At 42.9% G+C, this 24,762-nt stretch overlaps 1 protein-coding gene across 3 annotated transcripts in view; it reads left to right on the plus strand.

Moving 5' to 3' along the window:
- The first annotated feature begins 2,195 nt into the window (after positions 1 to 2,195).
- DSP (desmoplakin) overlaps positions 2,196 to 24,762 on the plus strand; it is a 39,545-nt gene continuing 16,978 nt past the window's right edge. For all 3 annotated transcript variants that reach the window (XM_072853256.1, XM_072853257.1, XM_072853258.1), the window contains exons 1-12: positions 2,196 to 2,510; positions 11,645 to 11,747; positions 13,474 to 13,622; positions 13,961 to 14,135; positions 16,731 to 16,859; positions 18,072 to 18,122; positions 19,101 to 19,262; positions 20,204 to 20,308; positions 21,548 to 21,643; positions 21,880 to 22,005; positions 22,839 to 22,991; positions 24,531 to 24,685. In XM_072853256.1, the coding sequence (XP_072709357.1) occupies positions 2,320 to 2,510; positions 11,645 to 11,747; positions 13,474 to 13,622; positions 13,961 to 14,135; positions 16,731 to 16,859; positions 18,072 to 18,122; positions 19,101 to 19,262; positions 20,204 to 20,308; positions 21,548 to 21,643; positions 21,880 to 22,005; positions 22,839 to 22,991; positions 24,531 to 24,685 (1,595 nt within the window). In that variant the 5' untranslated portion in view covers positions 2,196 to 2,319. The remainder of the gene's footprint in view (positions 2,511 to 11,644; positions 11,748 to 13,473; positions 13,623 to 13,960; positions 14,136 to 16,730; positions 16,860 to 18,071; positions 18,123 to 19,100; positions 19,263 to 20,203; positions 20,309 to 21,547; positions 21,644 to 21,879; positions 22,006 to 22,838; positions 22,992 to 24,530; positions 24,686 to 24,762) is intronic.

Below are 24,762 nucleotides of genomic sequence, written 5' to 3' on the forward strand. Positions count from 1 at the left end.
AAAAAGTTTGGACTGGAGTATCAAGGCATAAAGTTCAAGTCTCCCTCATTCTGCATCTCCCTCCTATTCTACATCTGTTTTCTACCTTTTTACTTCTTTCTTTATAGTATTAAGCCTATGTATTTGGTTTTCTTATGCATCCTGACTGTTTTTGTGTTCTGCTTCCTAATGACTTTGGAATGTAATGTCAAATCATCAAATCGTGCAGGTGTAATCTGTATTCAAAAAGCACCCCAAATCCACACATATATATCTATATACACACATATAAATGTACGTATGCATGTATACATATATATATGCACTGATATATAATGACTCACGTTATATGTAATACAGCATATATATTACAATACAGAAGTCACTGTATGACTTCAGAGATAATAGCCAACTTGCATTCTGCCTCTTTGTAGCGCTCTGTACAGCTCCGGGCGGTGCCATCAGGATGCCTTTTGGGACCAAGCAACCCCACGTTTGCTTGGAGGAGCTCTTATGCCTCCGCTACGCTGCACCCACCACCACCGCCAGCAGCAGGGCAGGTTCTCACGTAACTTGTACCATGGCGCTCCTGCAGTGCTCCAGCAGTTTCAGTGGCATTGAGGAGAATTGCTCTCATTCGGTTTTCTCTTGAATAGTACAGAAAGTCTTGTCCTTCTGGTGTGTTTGTGTAGTTGTTATTTACCGTTCTGTGGCTTAGCACTTGCATTTAAGATACCAGGAAAATGATCAATGCAGGGAAGACAGAAATGAGGCCAAGAATTTATGGATGGTGTGGGTTGCTGGTGATCTCCCACAAGTTTAAAAAACTTTTAGCACATGCGTTGTTGCAGAGCATCAGAGGACTGATATAGCTGGCTCCCGTACTGCACTTCGGGATGAAAGCCTCAGGATTATTTCAGAAAAGCTTGGCAGGTTTATTCACAAGTGATTGCTGCTTCTTAAAATCTGGCCATCTTCTCCTTGTCTTCTAACACCATGAGCAAGTGGCCAGACCAGCTGAGGCAGTGCCACTGAGTGTAGCTAAGAAACTGTTCTCAATCGACCCTTGAGACTGACCCAGTGGTCAACGGCTGATAACGAAGGCACCGCTGGGCATCCTACAGCAAACTGTCTTGGCTGACACCCTGCATGCACACAAATGTATTAAAACGATTTTGTCTCTAGGATCTGGTTTATTTTTGATTTTTTAAGAGTAAAGCTTAACTTTCAGAGCACCAGAAGGCAGGAATCAAGAAAAACTAAGGGAAAAAGCCAGTTTAAACACCCATTTCTGGATGTCCTCTTTCTCACGCACAAATGCAGCCAGCGCGTGACACAATTTAAACATTTCATGCACTGGTGTAAAAGTTTCGGGGCTGTTTCAGAAATGAACTGGGCTTGGAGTATCAACAGCCTTCCCAAATATGGGACCCGACGTATTTCCCAGTTTATGAAAAAAACATTTATGCCGCTTTCCTGACAAGGATGCCGGCCCTGTGACGTGCCACATCTTGGTGCAGGGGGAGAGGGCTGCCGCCAGCAGACCTGACCCATCCTCGACGTAATGGCGCCGATTTATCCGGTGCTGCCTTGTTCGGGTGCTGGTTGCTTTCCGGAGTGGCGTGGGGGGTCGTGGGCACCCCTGCCCCGGCCGCCCTCACCGAAGCGCTCCCAGTCCTCAGGCGAGCCGCCCCGTGCCCCAGGGGCTCTGCGACAGCTAGGGGGAGAGCGCCAGCTGGTAGCTGTGTGCAGGTCAAGAGGAAGTTTTTAATGGGCTCCAGCCTCCACTGGCAACTTCTGAGGGCAGGCCACGCACCAAGGGAGGTGGAAACACCGGTGCGAGGCTGAGAGCGACACCGCTGCCGCGGGGAGGCCGGGCCGGGCCGGGCGCGGCGGGGCGGGGGCCGGGGCCGCGGAGAAACCTGAGGCGGCCGCCGAGGAGGCGCGGAGGGCGCAGGCGAAGCAGCGGCGGCGGCTCCACGCCCAGGAGCGCCGCTTAAAACCGCCGCCGAAAGGTGTGGCTTCGCCTTTCCTCTGCCGGCGGGGAGGGGACGGGACAGGACAGGACAGGACCTCCGCTCTTGCCGCCGCCAGCAGCCTCCGCCGCCCGCCACCGCACACCGCGGCGCCCCTGCTCTCCCCTCACCTGCGGGCCGCGCACATCCCCGGCGCTCGGCCCTTCCCCGGCCTCCAGCGGGCTGCGAGGGAGAGGCGGCACCGCGGCGGGCCCTCCCGGGGGTGAATGCCTGTCCCCCCGTCGGGTCTGGGTCAGGCTCCCCGTCGCTTTCCCCATCGTCCCCTCTCCCCCCGGGCGGCGGCCCCCCGCGCTCCCCTGCCGCCATGAGCATCAACGGCTCGCATCCGCGGATCAACACCTTGGGCCGGATGGCGCGGGCCGACTCGGGCACCGACCTGCGCTACGAGATGAGCTCCCATGTGGTGGGGGGCGGCGGCGGCGGCGGCACCCACACCCACAAGACCTACTACTACCAGAAGACCTACGGGGGGGACTACGCCTCCGACGGATACGGGTAGGTGCGGGCCGGGCTGGAGGGGAGCGGGCCCCGCCGGCCCCCGGCCCCGCTCCCTCGGGCCCGCCTGAGGAGAGCCGCCGTGAGCCTGCTCGAGGTTTAATTTCCTAGGTGTGCAAGCTTGCAAGCCTTTTTTTTCCTCCGTAAGGAGACTAACTCCTAAAACGATCTTAAATGCAAGCAAAGAACTTTTAATTTTTAAATTTTTTTAAAAAAATTTCCGTGGGGACTCTGCGAAGAGAGTAACGGGATAAACGGCAGAATGGTAACCTCGGTGTCTCCCCTGTGCACTCTGGGGTGTAAATGCGTCTGTGCTGGCTATACTGACTCAACCGTTCTCTGCTGATAAAACCCCGCTTTGCTTGGTGACGCAAAACAAGCTGTACTGAGGTAAATTGCTTTATACCTCATACACCCTGCCTCAGCTCTCGCTGTCCTCACCAGCAGTTGCATAACCAGGGCTATAAAACTATTTTAACTAGTGGGAATCATTCTCGTATTCATTTTTTAGTTTGTTTCTAACTTGTGCAAGGCCCGGGAGTTTCAGGCTGTGATCTTTTATGCAGCGATCCCTGATATTTGGTGGCTGAGGAGCAAAGATACAGTCTGCTTCCCCCCCCCCTTCTTAACTTTCCGCTTGCCGTGTTGCTGCGAGCACAGTGAAGATCTTGCGAGCAGGGTACTGGCTGTGGATCCTGGTTTGGAGAACACCTGTTTTCATGGATGCAGCTGTACCAGCAATCTGTGCAGATCGATTCTGGCAAAATAAGTGGAGTGATCATGAAGACTTCTCCATTAATCCCCTTGGCTGGGAGTTCATGGGACTGGAGAGCAGGCAGTGGTTACAGTCACTGAAGGAAACAGCACTGGTGTATGATAAGGCGCCTATACAAAACACTGCTGATGATTACTCTTTTTTCCATGTGGAATGGCTCCATTAAAGCTGTTGGTCAAATTATGCCACGTAGAAATTGATTCAGAAGTGCTGTCGTGTAATATGTGTTAGAATTTATCCCCTAATTTTACGGATAGTACATCATTATTAGGTTGCAGAAGGATGAGAATTAAACATATATAGTAAATAAACAGTAGATGAGAACAGGCAGGCTTTATTAAGTCAAGCAGATCTATAAATGGCTGTAGAGAATTAGGATTACCCTACAGAGCAGAGACCTCTGTTTAGGTACATCAGACCTGTTGCTAGAGGACCACTGAAAGACAAAACTTGCATTCTACCTATTTTTTGTTTATTACTTTGCCCGGTTCTTAGCTTTAGTTCTTCATTTGACTTTCAGTTTGGTGTGTGCACAGGTAAGTTAGTTATCGATGAATTGCAGCTATAACATGTCTACTTACTGTTACAGTAGTATGAGAATACTGATTTATTGCCATATAATGAGAACAATTCAATACTTTACTGTGGGAGAGTGCACACACTACGACTCCACAATGCCATTGTTGTATTGCATTTGTGAGGATCTGTTTTGCTAGTGGTGCTTCACTGCGAATACCGTTACTGTTTGCAAGAGACAGACATGAAAAATTAGTGGCAGACCATGCTGCTTCCAGGCTGTTCTCTTTTTTTCCCAGGCTTACTCTGGTGCAACTGTATTGGATTCACTAGAGTGACTTCTCTATTATCCCTGACTTTCACTGGAGGAGAAATACCTTCCTTTAATTTAGCATTCTTTGGTTTTTGTTACGTATTTTAAACCAGTCCATAGTTTGTTAGGCTCTTCTTTCTTTAGTATTCAGTGGTGGCATAGCAAGAATGGAAAGGACAGACCTGATCAAGAGGTTAACAACCTTGTATCAACATCCTTTCATTTGCTCTCTATAACCTAATATTTGTATCTCCTTTTTTGGAAGGCATATCTGGCAATGAAACTTCCTGTTCACTTTATTGTGAGGCTTCTGCATGGAACTGAAGACCCCTGTTAATGACATCAAAATACATACATATATATATATATTTTATGTATAATTTTTTTGTATATTAAAACATCTGACCATACAAAATACTTCAAGTAATTATTTGCAAAACAATATATGTGTTTGCACCTTACTGAGTTACATAGGTTTATTTTTAATTAGTGCTGATTTGAATTAAAATGTCCCCCACAATACAAAATGAGGGGTTTGTTGCCAGTTAATGAAAAAAAGCAATCATGCCTGATTTTGCACATGCACTGCCTGCAGAAAATCCACTAAATCCTGTGCATGTTGTGCTTGCAGGATCAGGGCCATCATCTATGGAACTGGTTTTAATAATTGCGTTCAGCCTGATATCTTCTGTGCCAAAGTTTAGTGGCAGTTACTGAACTTACAAAACTGCAGCTTCTTTTTCCAGGGGGGAAGATTACTGTACCTTAATTTTAAATGCAGTAGGATTCAACTTAGGGTCTAGTCTTGTAAGTTTTGGGGCGTATTCTGCCAAACAAGTCTGTGCTGAGTATTACATTACTCACAGAGCAATATAAGACGCTCCCTACCCTTAGGGCTCAGCAAGGTGCTTTTACAACATTCCTGGTTTCTTCTGGCTTGGGAACTCAGGATGAGCTTGGCCTGGAGTACAGGTACTCAGCTTGACGGTGAGTCACACGCTCCTAAACTGCCAATTCATAAGTCAAATATTTATCAATGTCTGCTATGGAGAGATAAAATATGATACGCTGTGAGAGAAGGAAAAAAAGTGGCAAGTTGTGCAGTTTTATTTGTCATTGCTGAGATTAGGGGAAAAAATAGCCTAGGATTCATGGTCACCATGTGATATGAAAATAAATTAATTTACACAGTTCTGCTTAAGAGTTAATGTAACTTCTGTGCCCTAAGTTAGAAAAGGAGTTAGAAATTCACATCCCATGCCCTGACATTACTTTCAGGGACTGACAGACAAAGTAAACTTGGAGAAAATGGATTCAAAGCCACGTTTTTGCCCTCTCATCAGTCTCACAGGGATCTGCAGGGTCCTGGCTAAGCTGAGTGGTGGTAGGGCTGGCGAGGTAACGTCCTCTTTGAGCTTCTCTGCCACAGCGTTGCACGGGAGGGGGGAAAAACTGCCCTGGTGACAAACAAAAAACACGGGCAGACGGAGAGGGAGGAGGAATGTGTCGGAATTGCTGCCCGAATACCTGCCACGCCGGCAGAGCCTGTGCCGTGCTTGAGCTGGACAAGAAACAGGTTTCAGCAACAGCTGGTGACGCTGCCACGCCATGAGAAGAAAACCAGGTTGTACCTATCCCAACTCACCTTTTCATAGGTACGTGCGTGAGATTTCAAGCTGGATACCTTTGCAGGTGTGAAAGCCTGTGTCAGGCAAGGGATTTGCTGGTATTTCGAGTGGCTAATCTTTGGCAGAGGTGTATTTCCATGGTCCAGGCTGGACCCTGCATTTGGCACCTCCCTCTCCGAGAGCCGGAGGTGGGAGAGGCAGCATGTCTGCAGTCTGCTGCACAAGGCAGGTACGGACTTTAGAAATGGTGTCGTTGCTCCTGGTGATTAATACCGATGGGAAAAAGTGTGAGAGTTTTATGCTAATAGGTGTGGCAGGATCTCTTGTGAAACCCTGCTTGCTCTAAAGGCACTTGGCCTCAGGGGTCTTAAGATTTCACCAGTGACTCTTAAATTTTTGCACGTTTCTAATGGTATTTGGAGCCCGATCATGCAAGATGCAGACATCTTTTGAGGTATCCTGTCATTGTGCCTTAGTCTATGTGCATACTTGGCAGATGGGACTAGTTTGGCGAGGCCATGGTGTGCCAAAACTGGTCCTAGTAAAAGCAGAGACATACAGGGAGAACCCAGTTATGAAACTCTCGATAATTTCAGACACTTGCATTCACCTTCTCTGAGGGGGGGAGGCGGAAGGCTGGTTTATAGTATTTTAATTTCTGGTTAGATTCTTTTAGATATTTTGATTCACCACCTTTTGCCAGCATATGCCTGTGCAATTTGAGGGGCACACACACCCAGCTGGCAGGCGGTGGCGGATGGGCGGTGGTTTAGTCCCATGGTATGTGCTGGGAATAGAGATTCCAGGTCAGGTTTTCCTTCTGACTTGCCTACCCTGGGCATACCAGGTAATCCCTTCATGAATCTATTGCTTGTTCAAACAAGTTTGTGTGGATGGGGAAAAAAAAAAAGAAAAAGAAGAAGTGTTATTGTTTTGCTCTCGTTGAGTTATGGGAGTCACTGGATACTTTGGATCTGCAAAAAGACCTTTTACAAAGCTTCTTTCACTTTTTGAATGAAAAAAAAAAGCTTTGAATTTTTAAAAAGCTAAATGTTTTGTGGAGCAATCAGGAATTTAACAAGGATTATTCTAGTTTGGTTTAAATAGGATCTTTGGGCCAAGAGGGTCCCATTTGTGCTTCCAAAGCTTTAAGGAGCTGTGAAGCTGCTGGCAGTCTCTGCAGAGCTGCCGGACCTGCTTCGGCGTGTCTCCTTCGCCCTACTTCTCTAGAAGCTAATCGCCCCCCGGATAGCACAGCAGCCTCTTGATGTGTCCTAACAAAGGCAGAAATCAGAGCAGCTTCCATGTTGCAGGCATTTATGCTGGAGGTGTGCTGGTCTTCAGCAGCAAGAGGCAAATGAGGAAGCAGAAAGTAGCTGGCTTGCTTTCTCACCCCTCGGGTTCTGCAGTAATGACAACTCAGTTGGGCCTGTAAGGGTGCAAGCCGAGTGTTTACAGAGGATATATCATTTATTCAAAAAGTATCACTTAGGAAATCTTTCGACTGCTTGAAAAAGTCAGTAGTAGCAGTAGTCAGCCCTGCTGTGTTCCAGGGACGTGGGCACAGCTGGGGTTGCCGTGTCTGTCTCAACTCTCATAACTCATTGCATGGCCTCGAGAGTGTTTCTCAGTCCCATTTATGAAAAGCAGGAATAGTTATTTCTTGTTTCTGTAGAACTGGGGGTCTTGTGAGCATCACTGGTACCGCTTAACAGTTAAGTGCAATCCTAGCTCAGAAACTGAGGATTCACCAGTAAGGTGACTGCTGAGTTTAGCTCAGGTGGGGTATATTGCAGCAGGGGGTTGTTGGCTGGGCTACCATCCTGCCCAAAGCCCAGTGGCAGCAGGGGTTGGGCTGTCCTTTCATTGCTCTGGGAGAGCAAGAGCACAGTATAGCAAGGGAGCAATGTATTCTGCCTTGACATGCAGCAAGCAGGGTGGCTCCTGTAGAGAATGACGATAACATGAAGATGCTATGCCTTTCCTAGGGCTCTTCTGGCAGTAGGGAGATACAGGACTACATTTTAAGATCCCAAATAAAAGTGATTCTTCTGTGTTTTGAAGTATTCTCATAATTTTAAAACAAAGATGCTACCCCCCTTTGTTTTCCTTTGTTCCTTGAATAGTTAATGACTATTAAAGTCATTTTAATAAAGGACTCAGTTTAATAGTATCTTTTTGAAATTCATGAGTTGCCTTCAAAATAAGTGTCCCTGTCTAAAATTTTGAGTTGTAGGGACAAATAGGTAGTTAAGGTCTGAAGCAGTCCAAGCTGTCTCACTCAGTACTGCTCTGCAGGGTTTACAAATCCAAAGCAGTACAGCAAATAGTCAGATTCTTGCGAATGTGTATATTTATTAGTAGGAGTTCGTGCACTCTTGTGTTACAATCCTCCTAAAAGACCAAGCTCCAGTTCTTTCCCTTTCTGCTGGAATGGTTGAAAATGTATGCTGTATTTACAGGGGTGCAGTAAAACAAGTGAAAAACCTGTCCATATTTTCACTGAGCGGTGTGCCTCCAGTGTTTGGTGCAGCAGGATCCTATTCACAGGTTAGAGCTTTAGATGCTGCCAGAGTTAAAATCAAATCAAATTGTCATCATAGCAGCAGTAGTTGTAACAATGACCAAACATTACTTTAAATTTATTCTGTTTCACGTAAACAAAATCAGATTAATCAAGAGAGACATTGACAAAATACCATTGTAGTAATCCACTTAATCTGTGTCCTGTGAGGATTGTTGGGGTCCTACATCTTTCTGAGGGACATAAGTGTATTTTTATATAGTATCTAGATTACATGGTTGTACTTCGAAAATTCAGCTTCATGCTTGCCTCCACGTTATGATGCCATGTAGCATGGTCAGGGGTTAGGGTTTGCCTCAGTTTCTTTAGTCCAGTATTTTTTTTTTCTTATGCCATTGTGTTGGATATGGTTTTCCTTTGGCTGGCTGTTTCCTTCTGCCTCAGGGTTGGATGTCTGCTTACTCTGCATTGGGGTTTCTGCTTTGATCTACTCATTCCCATTAAAGGCCTGTTGGCTTCAATAAGAGGAATAGTACACTGAAGGCCTTTGAAACTGCTTATGAAATACTCTCCTGTCACATGGGTGAAAAGTATTGAAGATGTGTCCATGTGAGATTGTGCTAGTGCCACCTGATGTATCAACCAATATATGTTGAGGTATTGTCTTGCTAAGTATTTTTATTTTTTACATTCAGAGATTGATTTATACCAGTTGAGTATATTTGTACAGCTAAATCCTCTTCAGATTGGAAGTCTTTGCAATCTGTTGACTTGGTGGAGCTAAGCCATCAAACATCAGCTCCTGTACTGGCATCTGCTGTCTCTGGGTATGCCCCGTACCTCTGTTTGACTGGCTGATGGATTTGAAAGCCATTAGCTCTCCCAGTGTCATCAGCTACCTTTAACAGGCCACTGTTAATCTTAGTATTGATCTCAGTATTTTAACTAGCAAAACAGTTAGTTGTTTAACAACAAAACTGACATCCAAGGTGTTAAAACCAGCATTAATGTATTGCGCTCTTTTCTGGTTTCAGTTTGTATTGCTCCGGCTTCTGCCATTATTTTGGTTATGTCTTTATCTACTAGATTGGAGAGCCTTGAAGACTTGCTGCCTTCTTCTTGTGAAGGTCCCCGTGAACTGTAAACATGTAACTTGCAGATCTTTATTTGAAGATCTAAATAGGGTGCGCTTAAGCCTCCCACTTCAAGGCATCTGCTCCTGCCTTTGAAACAATTTTGTGCATCTATATTAAACCATCTTCAGTTTTCCAACTTTTTTATTATTTGGACAATAATTCTGTATGTGGTATTCTAACATCATTGAGATGAACACAAAATACTTGTAATTCTACTTTTTCTATCTTTTAAATTGTTTTAGTAGTTTGATTTAATTGAAAATATCTTTTCTTCACAATTTGTTAGCATGTTAACTATGACAGCAGTTGTTTAGACCTTCTCTCAGTGTGAAGTAAAGTAATGCCTTTGAGGTCAGTGAAGTTACATTGAAGCCAGTGGAGATAAGCTGATTTATTACAGTAGAATTCTGGTCCCCATCTATAGTTCTTTTGGCTTTAATGGGTATCTGGCATTTATAGCTGTCAGGAGATGATGGAAAAAGCAATTGAAGAAAAAATACTCTTCTGATGTTCTAAAAAGAGAAAATTGCTTGGAAGGTTCCTCTCTCTTGTTCATTATGTTTCATTCATGAGAATAATTGAGGGTATAATTAAATGTAAATTTTAGATGCAGTCAGATACTTCTAGATCCAAACACAACAGTGATGCCTGAGGAGAAGGAATGATTTAGAAAAGGAAGCTGACAGGAAGCCTGGCACAAAATCAGACCCATATATTATTTTTCACAATTGTTTTCAAGCTGTTTCCAAGATATGCAGGGGTGCATAGCACAGTAGGGCGCAGCGTTTGTGCGGCCAAAGGGTCACAGTGCAAGCCAGGAGTTGCACGTGTACCGCTTAAGTCACCCAGTGATTCCCCAGTCCTGTCACTATGTTTTTGAGGGTCTACTCCCCGGTGTTGAGGGAAGCTGGTGAAAAGTTGCTCAACCATTTTCCAGTTGTTCAAGAAGAGCTGATAGGAGAATGGCAGGCTGCTGAAGCACCAACTGCATACACTGCAGAAGAGCTTTTAAAAGATACTGTTGAATGTTTCTCACCACTGCAGTGGTTTTCCCAAGGACAGCTCTGCCAAGTTTTTTGCAAAGGATGGTCAGAATCTATTGAAGTCTGTGGAAAGATTTCCATTGAGTCCAGATGACTTGCTGGCTCTGAGCTGGACAGGTTTGCACCAATAGTCTTTTTGATGTTAGTGTTGTATGGAAGATTTGGGCCTTCAGTGATTTGTAATGGAAAAGGTTACCAACTGTGAGCACAGGAGTTAGAAAACTAGGCAAGGCTTGGAAGCATCTTAGTTTCTTACTGTCTCTTAGTGGTGGTTTATTTTAGTTTCACTGGCAAGTGCTTTGGTTTGAGAGCTGCCTGGGCTTGCTTGGGAGCTCTGATTCCATCAACAAGGAATGGTTCCTTGCTTGAAGCACCTCACCCACGTTCAACTAGCAATGGCTTGCTTTGGTGGCTGAATCCCAAATGCTGGAAAAGCAACCTTCTGGTGGTAGGGATGCAGTAGATTATGTGTAAGACAACACTAACAACCCCGTTATCTGTCTTGGCTTTTTCCCCCCACTAGTGTTTTCAGTTCTGGAGTTTTACTTGGAACCCCCAAACTCCCACTTTATTTATTTGTAAGAAAGCATGTCCTCTGACTCCAGCCCCTACATCTGTTTTTGTAGTAGCGCGTGCAACTTGCAATGCCTTTTTAAGACACTGCACTAGTTTCATCCATTTCCACTGATAAAAGGGCCCTTCATACGCTTGTATGAACTTGTGTGCTCATGCACTTGCGTAGCAGAGGATCCTGACATTCGATGGCTGGTGTGATAACATGTACGATAGCATCACGCAAAGGCTACATTCTAATGTATTGACTGTAACCAAGATTGTGAATAATTTATTCTCACTGTAATACTGCCAAAGTTTTGCCTATCGAAGCTACAAATACCTGTACTGGAAGAAAACCCTTCTCCTTTATGGCATGCCAGTTTCCACCTCCTGCTCAATCCTGTGGTGAAGTCAGTCCATGCCTGCTGTTACAGAATTATAAAGAGGCTCTGCCATCATGGAATCAGCATTAAAACTTCACAGTGCAGTTACGCAGGAGGGCCAGATAAAGCATATGTGTGTCTATGAAGCTTAATGAGATTGATTATTCCATGTAACTTCCCTTAGCTGTTGGGAATTCGTGTTTCTTTTGTCTCTTCAAAATGTGTGATTACTCTGTACTTATTTCTTCTCCCCCATAACAGTCAGAATGGGACCTGTACAGTGTCCAGACGCCAGAACACCATCCAGGAGCTTTTGCAAAACTGTTCGGATTGCCTGATGCGAGCTGAGCTCATAGTACAACCCGTGAGTGCTTCTCCTTCTTCTTATCAAAAGTGATTATGAATATTACAGGGAATGAATGCTGCATTGTTATCTGGACTCACAGGCTTTGCTTCTTCATCTCCTTTTTCCCCTTTCAGCTGTTTGTGTGAGGCAACTGGGAGTGGAATAGCACACTGCCTTCCTAGGTCTCCCTCCTCTGTCTGCACTCAGTGTTCAGTAAAACTGATTGAAATGCATCTGATTAAGAAAAGGGGGACTTCTTGATTTTTAAAAAAAACCCCACCCTTCAAACAGATTCTACCGCATCTTATTTTTCAGTTTTAGATCAAGGCCACTGTCAGTGTAAACAGCTGTTAATAATGTTATGACCACTTACAGTCTTTTAGTGTGTCCTGTAGAATGTCATCATCATTTCCTGGGCCATAATGAACCTGAACCACCACAGGAAAAACTTTAATTACCTTTATTTTATTTTTCCAGATGATTCCTGAAGAAGTATATGAAACTAGATTAAAATCTTCTTGATTGTTTCATCCCAAATGCATAGAGATGATCTTTGCTGTATGCTACACTGATATAAACCCATAGTGCCTGGGGGTGGGTTACTCACTGACACTAGATTCAGTCCTGGTGAACACGGGATGTCCTCTGTTCCTGCTGAAGTCAGAGGAGGTGCAGCGTGGTGAGTGCATCCTGCTGTTGAGGCCACTGAGATCCAAAAACCATTTGCAGTTCTGGCAGTAGATGTGTTGTACCCTCTGTGGACAGAAAATTCATTTAGGCATGAACTCTGTGGTTAGTAGTTCATTTCCTTTTCAGAGATACAGCACGTGTGAGCATGTTTATATAAAAATCAATGCCAGAGTAAATACTGCCTCTTGTTAAGCATTAATATTATTCCAGTGAAGTTAAAATAAAGTGATGTTTAGTTCCAGCTTGGTGCCGCAACATGCATTGCTTACGTTTTTTTTTTTCTTTTCTTTTCTTTCTGAGGGATCAAGTAATGAGGTCCATCAACATTTTATTTCAAAATCAAATCACAGCTGGGTTATGTTTTGTTCAGCATGGCTGTGTCAGTGTGGGATGAGATCAAAAAGTCGTGTCATCCTGCTCGAAGCACTATGACCACACTGTGGTCCACTGCACTGAGAGGGTGCGTGGAGAATTTGCCTAGACTTTGGGTGATAAGGTGGGATGCAAATGTGACTGGGCATGCAGCTGGTCCCAGGCAGACAGGATGCAGTGTACATTTTTTCAGGGGAGGAACAATGTCTGTAAGTCTTAGGACCTCAGGGAAACTTCTGAAAAATCAGGAGCAATATCCACCAAATCCCACTAGGACAGAATGTTTGCTTCTTGCCCTTGAAACACCAAAGCATAAGGTCTTAAAAACTTAGCGCACCATGTGAAGCCTTGGCTCTGCTGAAATAAACATCAGTCAGGATATGGTGTTCTTTATGGGAAGGTTTGGTTGGTATTATGTTTTAATAATTTTCTTTTATGTTTTATTTGTAATAAGGACTTTCCAATGACTGTGGATCCTTTGTTGATTGGCCTTCTGCCAGTTAAAACTGGCAATCAGAGACCCAGCAGATGAAACCTATCATGCTTCTTAAAAATAATTGGTCCTCATAACATCTCTTTTAAAACAACTAAGCTGAAGCTTAGATGATGAATATTTAATTTAATCTCCCATCTCTCTCTTTTTTTTTTTTTTTCCCTTCCCTTTTGTTTTTTCCCCCGCCAGGAATTGAAATATGGGGATGGTGTCCAGATTAGAGGGAACAGAGAACTGGAGGAGTGTTTTGCGCAGGCAAATGAACAAATGGATATCCTGGATGGGCTGATCAGAGAGATGAGGCAGATGGGCCAACCCTGTGAAATGTATCAGAAAAGGTATTGCCAGGGAGGGGCTGGGGGAGGGAATGTGGCTGATACAAGTTTGTGGTGTCTCAAGTGCTCACCTTCCCTGGTGTTGCAGGATGTGACAGAAATCAATCAGGTTTGTTTGGGGCATGCTAACATGGAGAAGGGCCGTGCAGTAATATATTTCTTACCGAATTTCACACCTTGGTTGTCCCCATGAAATCTTAGTCAATATATTTTTTCCATAGCCTGTGCTTTCAGCACTTTGTTTTGAATACTTGGTGGTCCAGTGGGAGAGATGAATTGGGTTGTTTCCATGTTTTCTGGTTGTTTTCGTCATAGATGCTAACTGGTTCCTTCCCTTTCAGGCTGCTTCAACTTCAAGAGCAAATGCGTGCCCTGTACAAAGCCATCAGTGTTCCCCGCGCCAGGAGGGCCAGCTCTAAAGGCGGTGGTTGCTATTCCTCTCAGAGTGGCTCAGGCTGGGATGAGTACACAAAACGTGTCACAAGTGAATGTTTAAACTGGATGAGGCAGCAGAAGGTAAATCTGTGCAAAACCCAGAGACAATGCTAAGACCTGGTGTTATTTATGAATGTCACCTCACATACAGTAATGTTTTGGGCACTAGTAGAAAATTAAAAGTACACGTGAATGCTCACCTATTATTCCAAGGTCCTCTTTTTATTTTTTTTAATTGCAGTATTGTACATGTAGTGAGTTTCCACTGAAATATGAACATGGATTTGGGGTCTTCTTTTGCAGAGGAAAAAGTGTGGAAGTTAGATTTGAAAGCTAAATGAGACACAGCTGTTAACATAACAAAAGGCATTGGCATGTTTGCATTAGCAATTATTATGCTCGATATTTCCTTCCTTCCACAGATTTCCTTTATGATTCATATTTATCTTAACCCTTTATACAGGTAGGACCAGCTTCACACATTTAACCATTGTTGTTCTCCCCCTCTAATCTATCCTTATCACAGTGGGAGCCAGAAGGTAGAACTGATTGCCACAGGACTTGACTTTCAGAAGTCACTGCCGAAATAGCAACTTCAGCATTTTCATGTGCATCTGTTGCATGTGCAGAATGAATTTGCCTATGCACAGCTGTTGATGTAACCTGGAGTAGAAAACACATGTTGAGAGCCTGTAGCCTGTTTTTGTGCTGCTGAAGTGAAAGTTGTGTGTTTGTGATTGGACAGCCCTTTCTGAGACAGGTAGGGAGGACGGAAGAAGTTGGCTGAAGTTGCACTTTACAGACTCCTTGTAAATTGAAATTGCATTATTTTTATCTCTCTTTATTAGGCTGTTTCTTAGTGATCCTGTCATTGTTATCTGCATATGGTGTTTTGCCAGGTGGCTGCTATGCAAACCAGATGAGGAGGGGAGAGCTCTGTACAGTTCCCATACTTTTATGTGAGTGCTAGTCATAGCCTAGTCTTTCAGTGCCCTCCCATAGTGTGGCATGTTTTAGAGGAAGAAGGGGAAGTGGAGATGCACTCCTTTAGTGGTACCATGTGTAAGCGTCATGCCAGGAGAGCAACAGCATATATGATTGCTCTACACACACTGTGGGAAAGTAGGCTGTCAGACCTGCCAGGATTTGAGGAGTGATGTTGGACAGACACTGGGCACGCTTCCAGCGATGAAAGACGATGAACATGCTGCACCTCCCAAAGATGCGACGTGACACCCTGCTCAGATACCCCTTGCTAAGCACAAGGAGCATAAGCAAGTGCTTTATAACTGTGTTCCCACACAAAAGCTCCTGTAAAAGTGAAAGACTTGGTCGCTCTCCCTTCTTCAGTCCCTAAGGCAAAGCTGAGGTAGGGCCAGTAAGCACTTAGCTCCCTGTTCGGCTTTTGAGGTTTTTTAGGGAAAACTTATTTTGAACTTTCCACCATGCCTCTTCTTCCCATCATGCCTCGCTGTGTCTCATTACCTGCTCAGGTTGGGACCAGGATAATGTTTCCCCTAGTAACGTGGTGAGATGTGGGAAAAAGGTCTGTCTGAGCAGCTGTGGTTTTCTGCTGGTGTGTTTGTGTTTTCTGTCTGGATGGTTTGCTGACAGGATAATCAGGTCGTAGGAGGGTTGGTCAAATTTCCAGTACAGAATTAGGGAATTATCCACTGTTGCTGCAGACTGTTTAGACTGTTTGAATATAACGAGAAGGGTCAAAGTCCTTTTAGATGGCTGAATGCCAAATGGTTTTGTTTCTTGGATCGTTTTCAACACTGCCTTTGAACCCCTTGAGTGTGCTTCGGGCTTTATTGTCATCTGTTGACTCATAGAGATTTGGCTCCAGGCTGGTAATGACCAAATTCTGTCCCAACCCAAGATTAAGATACCTATTCCTTTACTGTGCATGTGCACAGACAGGCATTCAGATAGAGACAGAGTGTGTCTTTACAGCATAAAAGATGATTCGGAGTTTGAGGAGCTGAATTGTGAATTCAGTGGCTTTTAATATTTGAAAATAATGAAACAAAGAACTGCAGTCAGATAGTTTTCGAGTTAGTAATTATCCAGGTGTATTACTGTTTTTCAAGGGCTGTTCCTAGAGATTTTCACTCGGCATCCTACAATAAATGTTGCCAAAATGCAAGACAAACAACACATTCTATAATAATTTCAGTTTATCTTCTGTTTTTTCATTTAGTTTGACTGCATTTAACTGAAGTTAGTGGAGTTTACATGAGCGTAATTAAAATGGAAAAGTAGTGTCCTGGGCTACAGAACTTGACTCTGGGTATTTTCACATGAATTGCATGAATAGCATTGTTTGATAAAGTCATAGTTTGTTTTCAGAGTGATAAGAATGTAACTATACTGTAGAACATAAAAGAACAGTTTGGTCCAAAGAAAACAGATGAAAATACTGAATGTGCTTCATCTAGTCTAATTTTAAGCAACTTAAATATTTTCCCTACTTTGTTGCTTCTACTCCGGGAGCCTGTCACACAGTTTAAGTGATGACAATTGTAAGAAATTGTAACCCCCTATTCTGAACTTCCTTTTGTTCAGTTTTACTCTCCACTGCATGGTCATGTTTCCTTCAGTTCAATTCCTTTATGCTCTGATTTAGATAATAATGTTGAAAATGAAAGTACAAATACTGTCTCTTTCTCTTAGGCTGAAATGGAGCTAGTGAAATGGGGGTTTGATGCAGCATCCATCGAGCAACAAATTGGTGACCATAGGAGGACTCACAATGCCATTGGAGACTATCGCTGGCACCTGGACAAAGTCAAAACAGATCTGGTAATTACTGTCTTCCCTTACATGTTGCTTAGTCTAGATTTATATCACTGGCTCGCTGGTGTTCCGCTACAACACGGAATGCTGAATAGCTCAGCTTCTCTTCAGAAAGCACTGGTGTCATGATAGCAACCACTTTCAACCCTAATATTTATTATTTCATGTTTATTTTGTGTTCCACTTCTTTCCCCAGAATTTTAAAATGAAAAATTAGTAGCTATTTAACATCTTGTTGTTGTGTACCAAGGCTGGCAAATAAATATTGCAACATTTTTTTGTGAGAAGAATGGCTAAGAATGATTATTCTCACTTTCTGTCTAGTTACATTAAAACAAGAAAGTGAAAGAGTAAGGTGGGTGCTTAGATACAGCCTTGAGTAATGAGGGAATTTCTGTGAAAAATGCCCAAATTCTGGTCTACACTTAGAGCTTTTCTTAGGTGTGGGCTTTTTCGTGGATTTTTTTTTCTTTTTTTGCCCCTCTGAGGCTTCTGTTCCCCTCTGGTTTTTGTGATTGGAATAAAGAAGACCCTGAAAATGCAGTGGTTAACTTAATCTCCTACCAGCCCAGCAGCTAGGTATAGAAGAGAGGAGGCTTATTTCATTCCCATTCTTCTTTTCTATTAATTGCTCTCACAGACAGGAGGAGTGAGAGTTGGATCTAAAGAAAAGGCACTCTGTTCTGGAGCTCTGATCTCTCAGCCGAGCTGAAGAGTGGAAGGGGTGTTACTCCCTTTTCCTTTCCTCTTCAGATAGGAAAGGTGATAGTCTGGCCCTATGGAATACCAGTTCCAAGGTTGTGCAGGTTCCCAGTCATAGAAATGGGAATAAAAATTGGAGCCTCCTGCTCACATCGTAGTTCACACTACTTCATAACCTGCAAAACTAGATCTAGGATTAGCTGGTTCCCCACAGCTGTCTAGGAGTTTGGTGCAGAAAGAGATCCAGTTTTGGGAGCTGTTTTGGTATTACAGGGGTTATGTACAACCTTGCTTATGTGCTAAGCATCCCTGAGGAAAGTAAGTTTGTCCAAGCCTTGGTTTTATACTTCTTGTGGTCCTCCAGTGGTGCAGATCTGCTACTCACCTATGTTTCTTGCAGGCACTTGTAGGATACCACCTGTAGTTATAACATTATGATACTGACACTGTAAAGGAAATATCAGCAAATAGGCGACTTGTAAAAGGCTCACTAAATATTTGCTGTCTCTATTTCAGCGGGAGAAGGCTGCGGTTCATCAGCTGGAGGAAGAATATGAAGGACTGCTGGTGAGCATGAGATGTGTTCATGTCTGATAAGCTCTATGATGAATGCTTTTTTTGCTTTATTAACACTGGTGTGATAGTCAAGGGACACTTCAGGTTTCAACAGTGACAGATACATATTTAAATAATTGTATTCATCAGTAAACAGACAGTGCTTTGTAGTTTCTGTGACGTTCAGTCGGAGTCATGAACTTGAGATTAATTCATTATCTGGTGTATAATTGACTTACCCTCACAAGGAAGTTTCTAGTTTGCACCTGGGGAAGGGAGTGGGTCACTAAGCAGGTGAAGAGTAGAACTCTACCTCCTTAAGGGGAGTAAATGTAGCGATGAAGTTAGTCCATATATGAAGCTTAAAAAGTTACTCAAAGGTGGCATTAGAACCAAATTCTGTGTAGGGCTGTGCATCTTTGGATCTTCATGTAAAATACAGTGAGAATCTTGTGCAAATGGTAATTTAACCCTTGGGATTGGAAACTGATTCCTGTACACATTTCAGGCAACAGGATGTGTATTATGATGTGAGGACAGAGAAGGAATCTTTTCATTAAGTGTCATCTGTGCAAAAGGTGCTGCTACAACACCAAGGATGTACTATGGGCAGCAAATGCAAGTAAAAGTGATGTTAAATGTTCAGGCATTTCTTATATTTTCCCCCATGCCTTTTGCTTGCCTGCCTACTTGTGTGCTACGCTTGTGTTTGAAATGACTTTCAGAAGCTGCTGACTTCAAGTTCCCATTGTTCTGTAAATCCAGACACGTTGTCCACTGTCCATTTCCAGCAGGTTTCATAGCTCTATAAACCCAGGCACATTGTATGTTGTCCATTGCCAACAGGTTTTACAGATGTGTGGTTTTCACTGTTATTTTAGTTTAAAAAAAAAAAAAAAAAAAAGACATGCTGTGCTCTTGGCTTTCCCTTCTTCACCCAGCACAGGGATTTCTGTGATTATGGCTTCTTATTTCTGGAATTCCTTGCAGAAATACTCCTTTGAGAGAATGGATCAGCTCCGTCAATTCCAGAACCTCATCCAAGCCACCAGCAGAGAGATCATGTGGATCAATGACTGTGAGGAAGAGGAGCTTCTCTATGACTGGAGTGACAGGAACACTGACATCGCCAGAAAGCAGGAGGCCTTCTCTGTAAGACGGCTCAACCTTCCTACGCTTTCCATGGGTTCTCTTTTGGGATAGTGAGGGAAGAACAGCCTGGCTCAGGGGGATTGATCACGGAACGGGCATTTTTTCACTCTTTCAAAGTTCCTGGGGATTTTTATCAACACTCTTTGATTAAGTACTGTATGACAACCTTTTGAATCAAGATTGGACATCTGTTGGAAGATTGTGCTTCCATTCAACCAGTTGTCATGGTTTCTTTTGACCTTGGAAGCTGGCCTTATCAGTACAGTCCGCTGTGGACTAGTAATCGCATGTAGCTTGTGCATACAGTCATTATGTTGGCATGCTAAACTAAGGGACTTGAATCAAGCAGTTTAACTCTCCCTGTTAGGACTATGTAGGGGTTAGGGGTTCCCTGTATTTGGCCCTGATGTCTCTCACTAGGGAGCAGAGCTATACTAGAGGGAACTGCTCTCTCTTCCTCTGATGGTTTTGCCAGCAGCATGTTGAGAGCACTGGCAGAGGTAGTTTGCACTGCTCCTCATCTTCTGTGGGTATGTAGGGAAATTGAGCATGTTTATTTCTTTAACCAATATTGCTGCTGATCACCAAATTAAAAAAGGAATGAAAGTTCACACTATTAAGGAGGTACTTTTTTTTTTTTTGTTCAGTTGATCTGGATGTTGCAAGATGCAGTCATTTTTGCTTCCATCATTCCTAGGAAAGGCAGAACTTTGGGTGCTTTGCTCTGTGAAGCAGCAAGCCTAGAGACTAGAACTGAGATGATTGTACCTTCTTTGATTCTACTGTCTTCATAATTAACTTCAGTACCCTGAATAGAATTACTATGTAGTGTTAGCAGGGATAATTTTACTTGAAAATTTTCCAGATAGTTGTGATAATGTACATCATCCTGTGCAGCGTATGATTGGGGGCTTGTTTAATGCTGTGTTTTGGTTGTTTAGAAACGCATGAGTGAACTGGAGCTTAAAGAAAAAGAACTCAACAAGCTAAAGCAAGAAAGTGACCAGCTAGTGCTCAACCAGCACCCTGCTTCAGACAAAATTGAGGTGAGTTAGACTGTGTGCTTTCACTTGCTCCTTTAGTTGCTACATGGGAAAAGTTCTCGGTGAAAGTCCGCAAATGAAATGCTGCATTTGGACCTGACAAGGGTTTGCCTGCCAAAAAGCATGTCAATTTTTATCCAGCTGTATGAGTTGCTCTAATAAATGTTACTACCTTCCTCTACAAACCTGGCCACAACTGCAGGCTTCTTAAGAGCTACGGGGAGAGCTCTTATTGCTATCAAATTTGATGATAGATGCATGTAAAAATTCAGACGAGGCTTAGGGAGTTGTCTGAGCGTATTGAAATTGCTGTATCTCGTTTGAGTTGACTACAGTGCAGTGGAATTTATGGTAGGAAAGTGTGTTGTTGTTCTGCTATCTTAGTAGGCATGTTTTGAAGAAAGCCACGTTCTTTGTTGAGGGTTTATATGTAATCCAGGTGCAAATACTTTCTGCAGCTGAAATTCATAGTGCATTTCTACAGCTTAGCCAAGACATTTTTGATTTCACAGCTTGGTGTACGTTGACCTTTCAATTACAAAGGCTGCAACAATTTGGAAAATCTCATTTTATTAGGAAATGTGGTAGTTCTTATAGTTTTAAGAGTGCATAAGAACCCTGAAACTGAAATAAGCTAATAGGACAAAAAATTAGTCCTTTCTGCTTTTCAGTGTATTTACTTTGTTAACTGTTACCATGTTGTGTAAAATCACACAGAAATTCATATTTCTTCTGTGGTCAGTTTTTGCCTTAAAGGAAAGATCGTTGTAAGCTCCAGCAATGAAGTAAAAGTTGTGTGTAATTTTCTAAAGAATATAGATGAGGACTACTTGAGAAGTTTGAATTTAAAAATAGCCATCATAAAAAAAAATCATGTTTGACAGTGTTCCTCGGAAGAAGGAGAACATGACAATTTGCAATTGAAATATTTTATTTGTACTACTGTTTGTGCATTTCACCCCTTTTTGTTCGTGCACTTTGGTCTTTATGCTGATCAAACAAAATTCAAGTCATGAACAAATTTCTCATCCCACAAGCAGGTATTTAACTCTTTTCAGTTAGGTAGATGCTTAGAAGTTGGAGAACTATTTGCATGAATTACATTATTCTGGTGTGCATGAATTTGTTTTAGCAGGTTTTTCATTTGCATTTATGTGGAGCATAAATCAGTTTTCTTGAAGCTAGGTATGGGAGAGAGATCAATGTGGTGGTTTGAGTTCTGTATATTGCTATTTTTGTTAGGCCTACATGGATACATTACAAACTCAGTGGAGCTGGATTCTTCAGATCACCAAATGCATTGATGTTCATCTGAAAGAGAATGCGGCTTACTTTCAGGTGAGTAGTGATGTGGAGAATTCACTCTACTGTTGTTAAAAGTGTGAATCCCATCACAGATATTTTTTTTTGTACCAGAATCTTTCTAAATCCATGCACAATTGTGTGTAACACAATGTTACCATATTGAAAATGCTACCATTCTGCCAGATGTGAACTGGGATTTCTCATGAAAGGAATCCATTGATTTTTAGCAGACATTTTTAAGAGCTGAAATCACAACTCTTCTCCTGTAGTTCTTTGAAGAGGCCCAAGCCACGGAGTGCTACTTGAAGAACTTACAAGACTCCATCAGAAAGAAGTTCATCTGTGATAAGAGCATGTCACTGCAAACTTTGCTGGAGCAGATCAAAGAGCTGGAGGTACTGTCACACTCATCTCACAGGTTTTGTTCTGCTTTCCTTGGAAATCAGTTGCCCTCTTCAGGTACAAAATGTAAACCCAGGTGTACTGATGTGTTTGTATACAGCGGTGTATGAACTTGAAAAGATGGTATATTCCTGCCCATTTCTTAGGAAAGCCTACAAACGGATCAGTGTTATTTTAATTTGTGTAATACTGTTTGGGAACTCTGATTTCTTTTTAAATCTGGATTGAGCCCAACAAATTACCAAGTTTCTGATGTGCTAACAAATTATGAAAAGGAAAGACTTTCATTCATAGGTGATAGAATAGATTTTGCCTCAAAGGATAAGTGCATTTAATAAAAGATTCATCATGCCACTTTATATCACTGTAGTCTCTTGGAAAGGACTTAACTCATAGCTTTTTTTAGTTAACTATTTGCTCATCATGAGTTAGGTCCTACAATTCCAAATTGAATATGCTGAAGGAAAAACGGTCAGTTATGTAAAAAGGCAGTTGATGAAGTCAGGTTTGAGAGTGTAGTTGCTACTTTTTTTTTTGGTTAGCATTCATGTTATAATAGATTCTTTCCAATTATTCCTGTATTTTTTACACATCACTTTAATCAAATTACAGATCTGTATGAAAAACCTGCTTCACAAGTTTTGCAAACTTTGCAGCTTGCCAGAGCTGGAGCTAAAGAAAGTTTTGCCTACAGTGAGCTCCAGATGTATCCCTCTCTATTAATAAAACAGTAGGAATTAAATATCCCTCTCTATTAATAAAACAGTAGGAATTAAATGTGGTTTCTTTTTAGAATTAATTTTTAACATACAATTAATCTTTGCAGAATGAACGAGAGAGAATTCTTGAATACAAGAGGCAAGTGCAGAGTTTGGTGAATAAATCCAAGAAGATTGTGCAGCTGAAGCCACGCAACCCAGACTACCGGAGTAACAAGCCCATTATCCTCAAGGCTCTGTGTGACTACAAACAGGATCTGGTACTGTATCCCTTTTTGGCTCAGAATGAACATCATGTAAACTAGAACATGGCAAATAATTTAGTAAATAAACTGTTGAGCTGATAGGTGTAACCCCTTTGTCTGCTTTTGGTCAGCATTTAAATTTCTTCGATGAAAAAGCTCTGACTTTCACGCAATTATTAATAAACAAGCTAGGTTACGGTTGGTTAATAAGCTTAGTCAAAATTATTAGTCCATTAAATAGCATTAATACTTATAGTTCAAATTAGCACAGAAAAGTCTCATTGATAATTGGGTTAAGATCGTTATACAGATGCTTCCCAGCATCTACCCCTTTCTTTTGGTGATTGCTTACCCTTCCAGCGTTCCTCTGGGTCTTTAGGTCAACACTTCATCTAACAAAAGACGAGGGAATGTACAATGAGTCTTTGGTATCCCAAGTTTTTTGTTGGATGGAGTATGAAATTGATGGTGGTGGTTTCTTCTTCCTCAGTACTGGGGCTGCTTGGGTTTATTTCTGTATTATTTTTTCTTAACAGTCTGCTTACATGCATTTTCTCCTTATGTGCTCTTTCTCTCCACTGGTTCCCAATTACCCAGTTTTCCTGTTCTGTTATCTGTAAAACTCGTTTTACCTGATTTACTAGGTCGTGCTCCTGCAGTGACCAGTAATTGACCACTGTGATTTGTGTTTACAATCTGGGGTTTCTGCTATCCACTCTGTGTCTGTGATCTTCCATATGACATTTCATTCCAGAGTCACAGAAGTTCAGCCCACACAGTGTAACTACTTGTTGTTACTATAAGCAAAGCTAAACAAATTTAGGCAATGGTTACCTGACTGCTTGGCAGTTGCTCTTAAAGTTAAGCATGCTAAATTCTGCTCAGGTGAAGGTAAGCCCAGACAAGTCTGGAGCCCCTGCATGGTCAGGTCAAGGCAAAGCCTGTGGCCTTTTGCTAGTTCTGTCAAAAATCTAGGTGTGATGGAAAGAGAGAGTCCTGTCAGGATAAATGATAGGAGGAGCTTCCCCCTCTTGGATGTGAGTGGGTTGTAACCTGCACCATGGCCACACCTATGGCCACAGGGTGTCAGGATTTCTGGCGTTTGGGGCTAGTGGATCTAGCTCTGCTGCACTCATTCCCAGTCCCTTCACAAATATGGATGCAGCACTAAGTATCCTTATGCCTCCAGCTCACTGGCTTACAGCCATACATGGTTGCGTAGCTTACTGTGGCCATGTGTCCACACTCAGCCTTTGATGTTTGTCCTGGCAAGCCCCAAGTCTGATGATCAACTGGACTGGCAACTGTTCAGAGTGTTCTGTGGCTCCTACTTGATTTTCTTGGGTTTTCTTCACATGGAAACCAGACTCGGGGAGAAGGGGTTGATCTGGACTGATCTCTTGCCCCAGTGTGAAGCCAAGATGCATACCCAGACCTGGCAGCTGGGAAGCAGTCCCATGTCTGTGATCTAGATACATCTTCCTTGTCTGTATCCCCTAGAAAACCCCATCTTACGTAACTAAAGAAAAAAATGTTGTTCTGCGTTCGTTACAGAAAACGGTGCGCAAAGGAGATGAATGTATCCTGAAGGACAATAACGAGCGCAGCAAGTGGCTGGTGACCGGCCCCGGAGGAGTGGATATGCTGGTGCCATCTGTTAGTCTTATCATCCCACCCCCCAATCCGTTAGCAGTGGATCTTGCTACCAAGTGAGTTGCTGCCTGGGTTTGGACACCTACCACTGGGATTAGATAGAATAGTTTGCTCAAAATAGCAACTAACCACA

This window comes from Ciconia boyciana, chromosome 2 (genome assembly GCF_034638445.1).
Source record: "Ciconia boyciana chromosome 2, ASM3463844v1, whole genome shotgun sequence".
Classification (NCBI taxonomy): Eukaryota; Metazoa; Chordata; class Aves; order Ciconiiformes; family Ciconiidae; genus Ciconia; species Ciconia boyciana.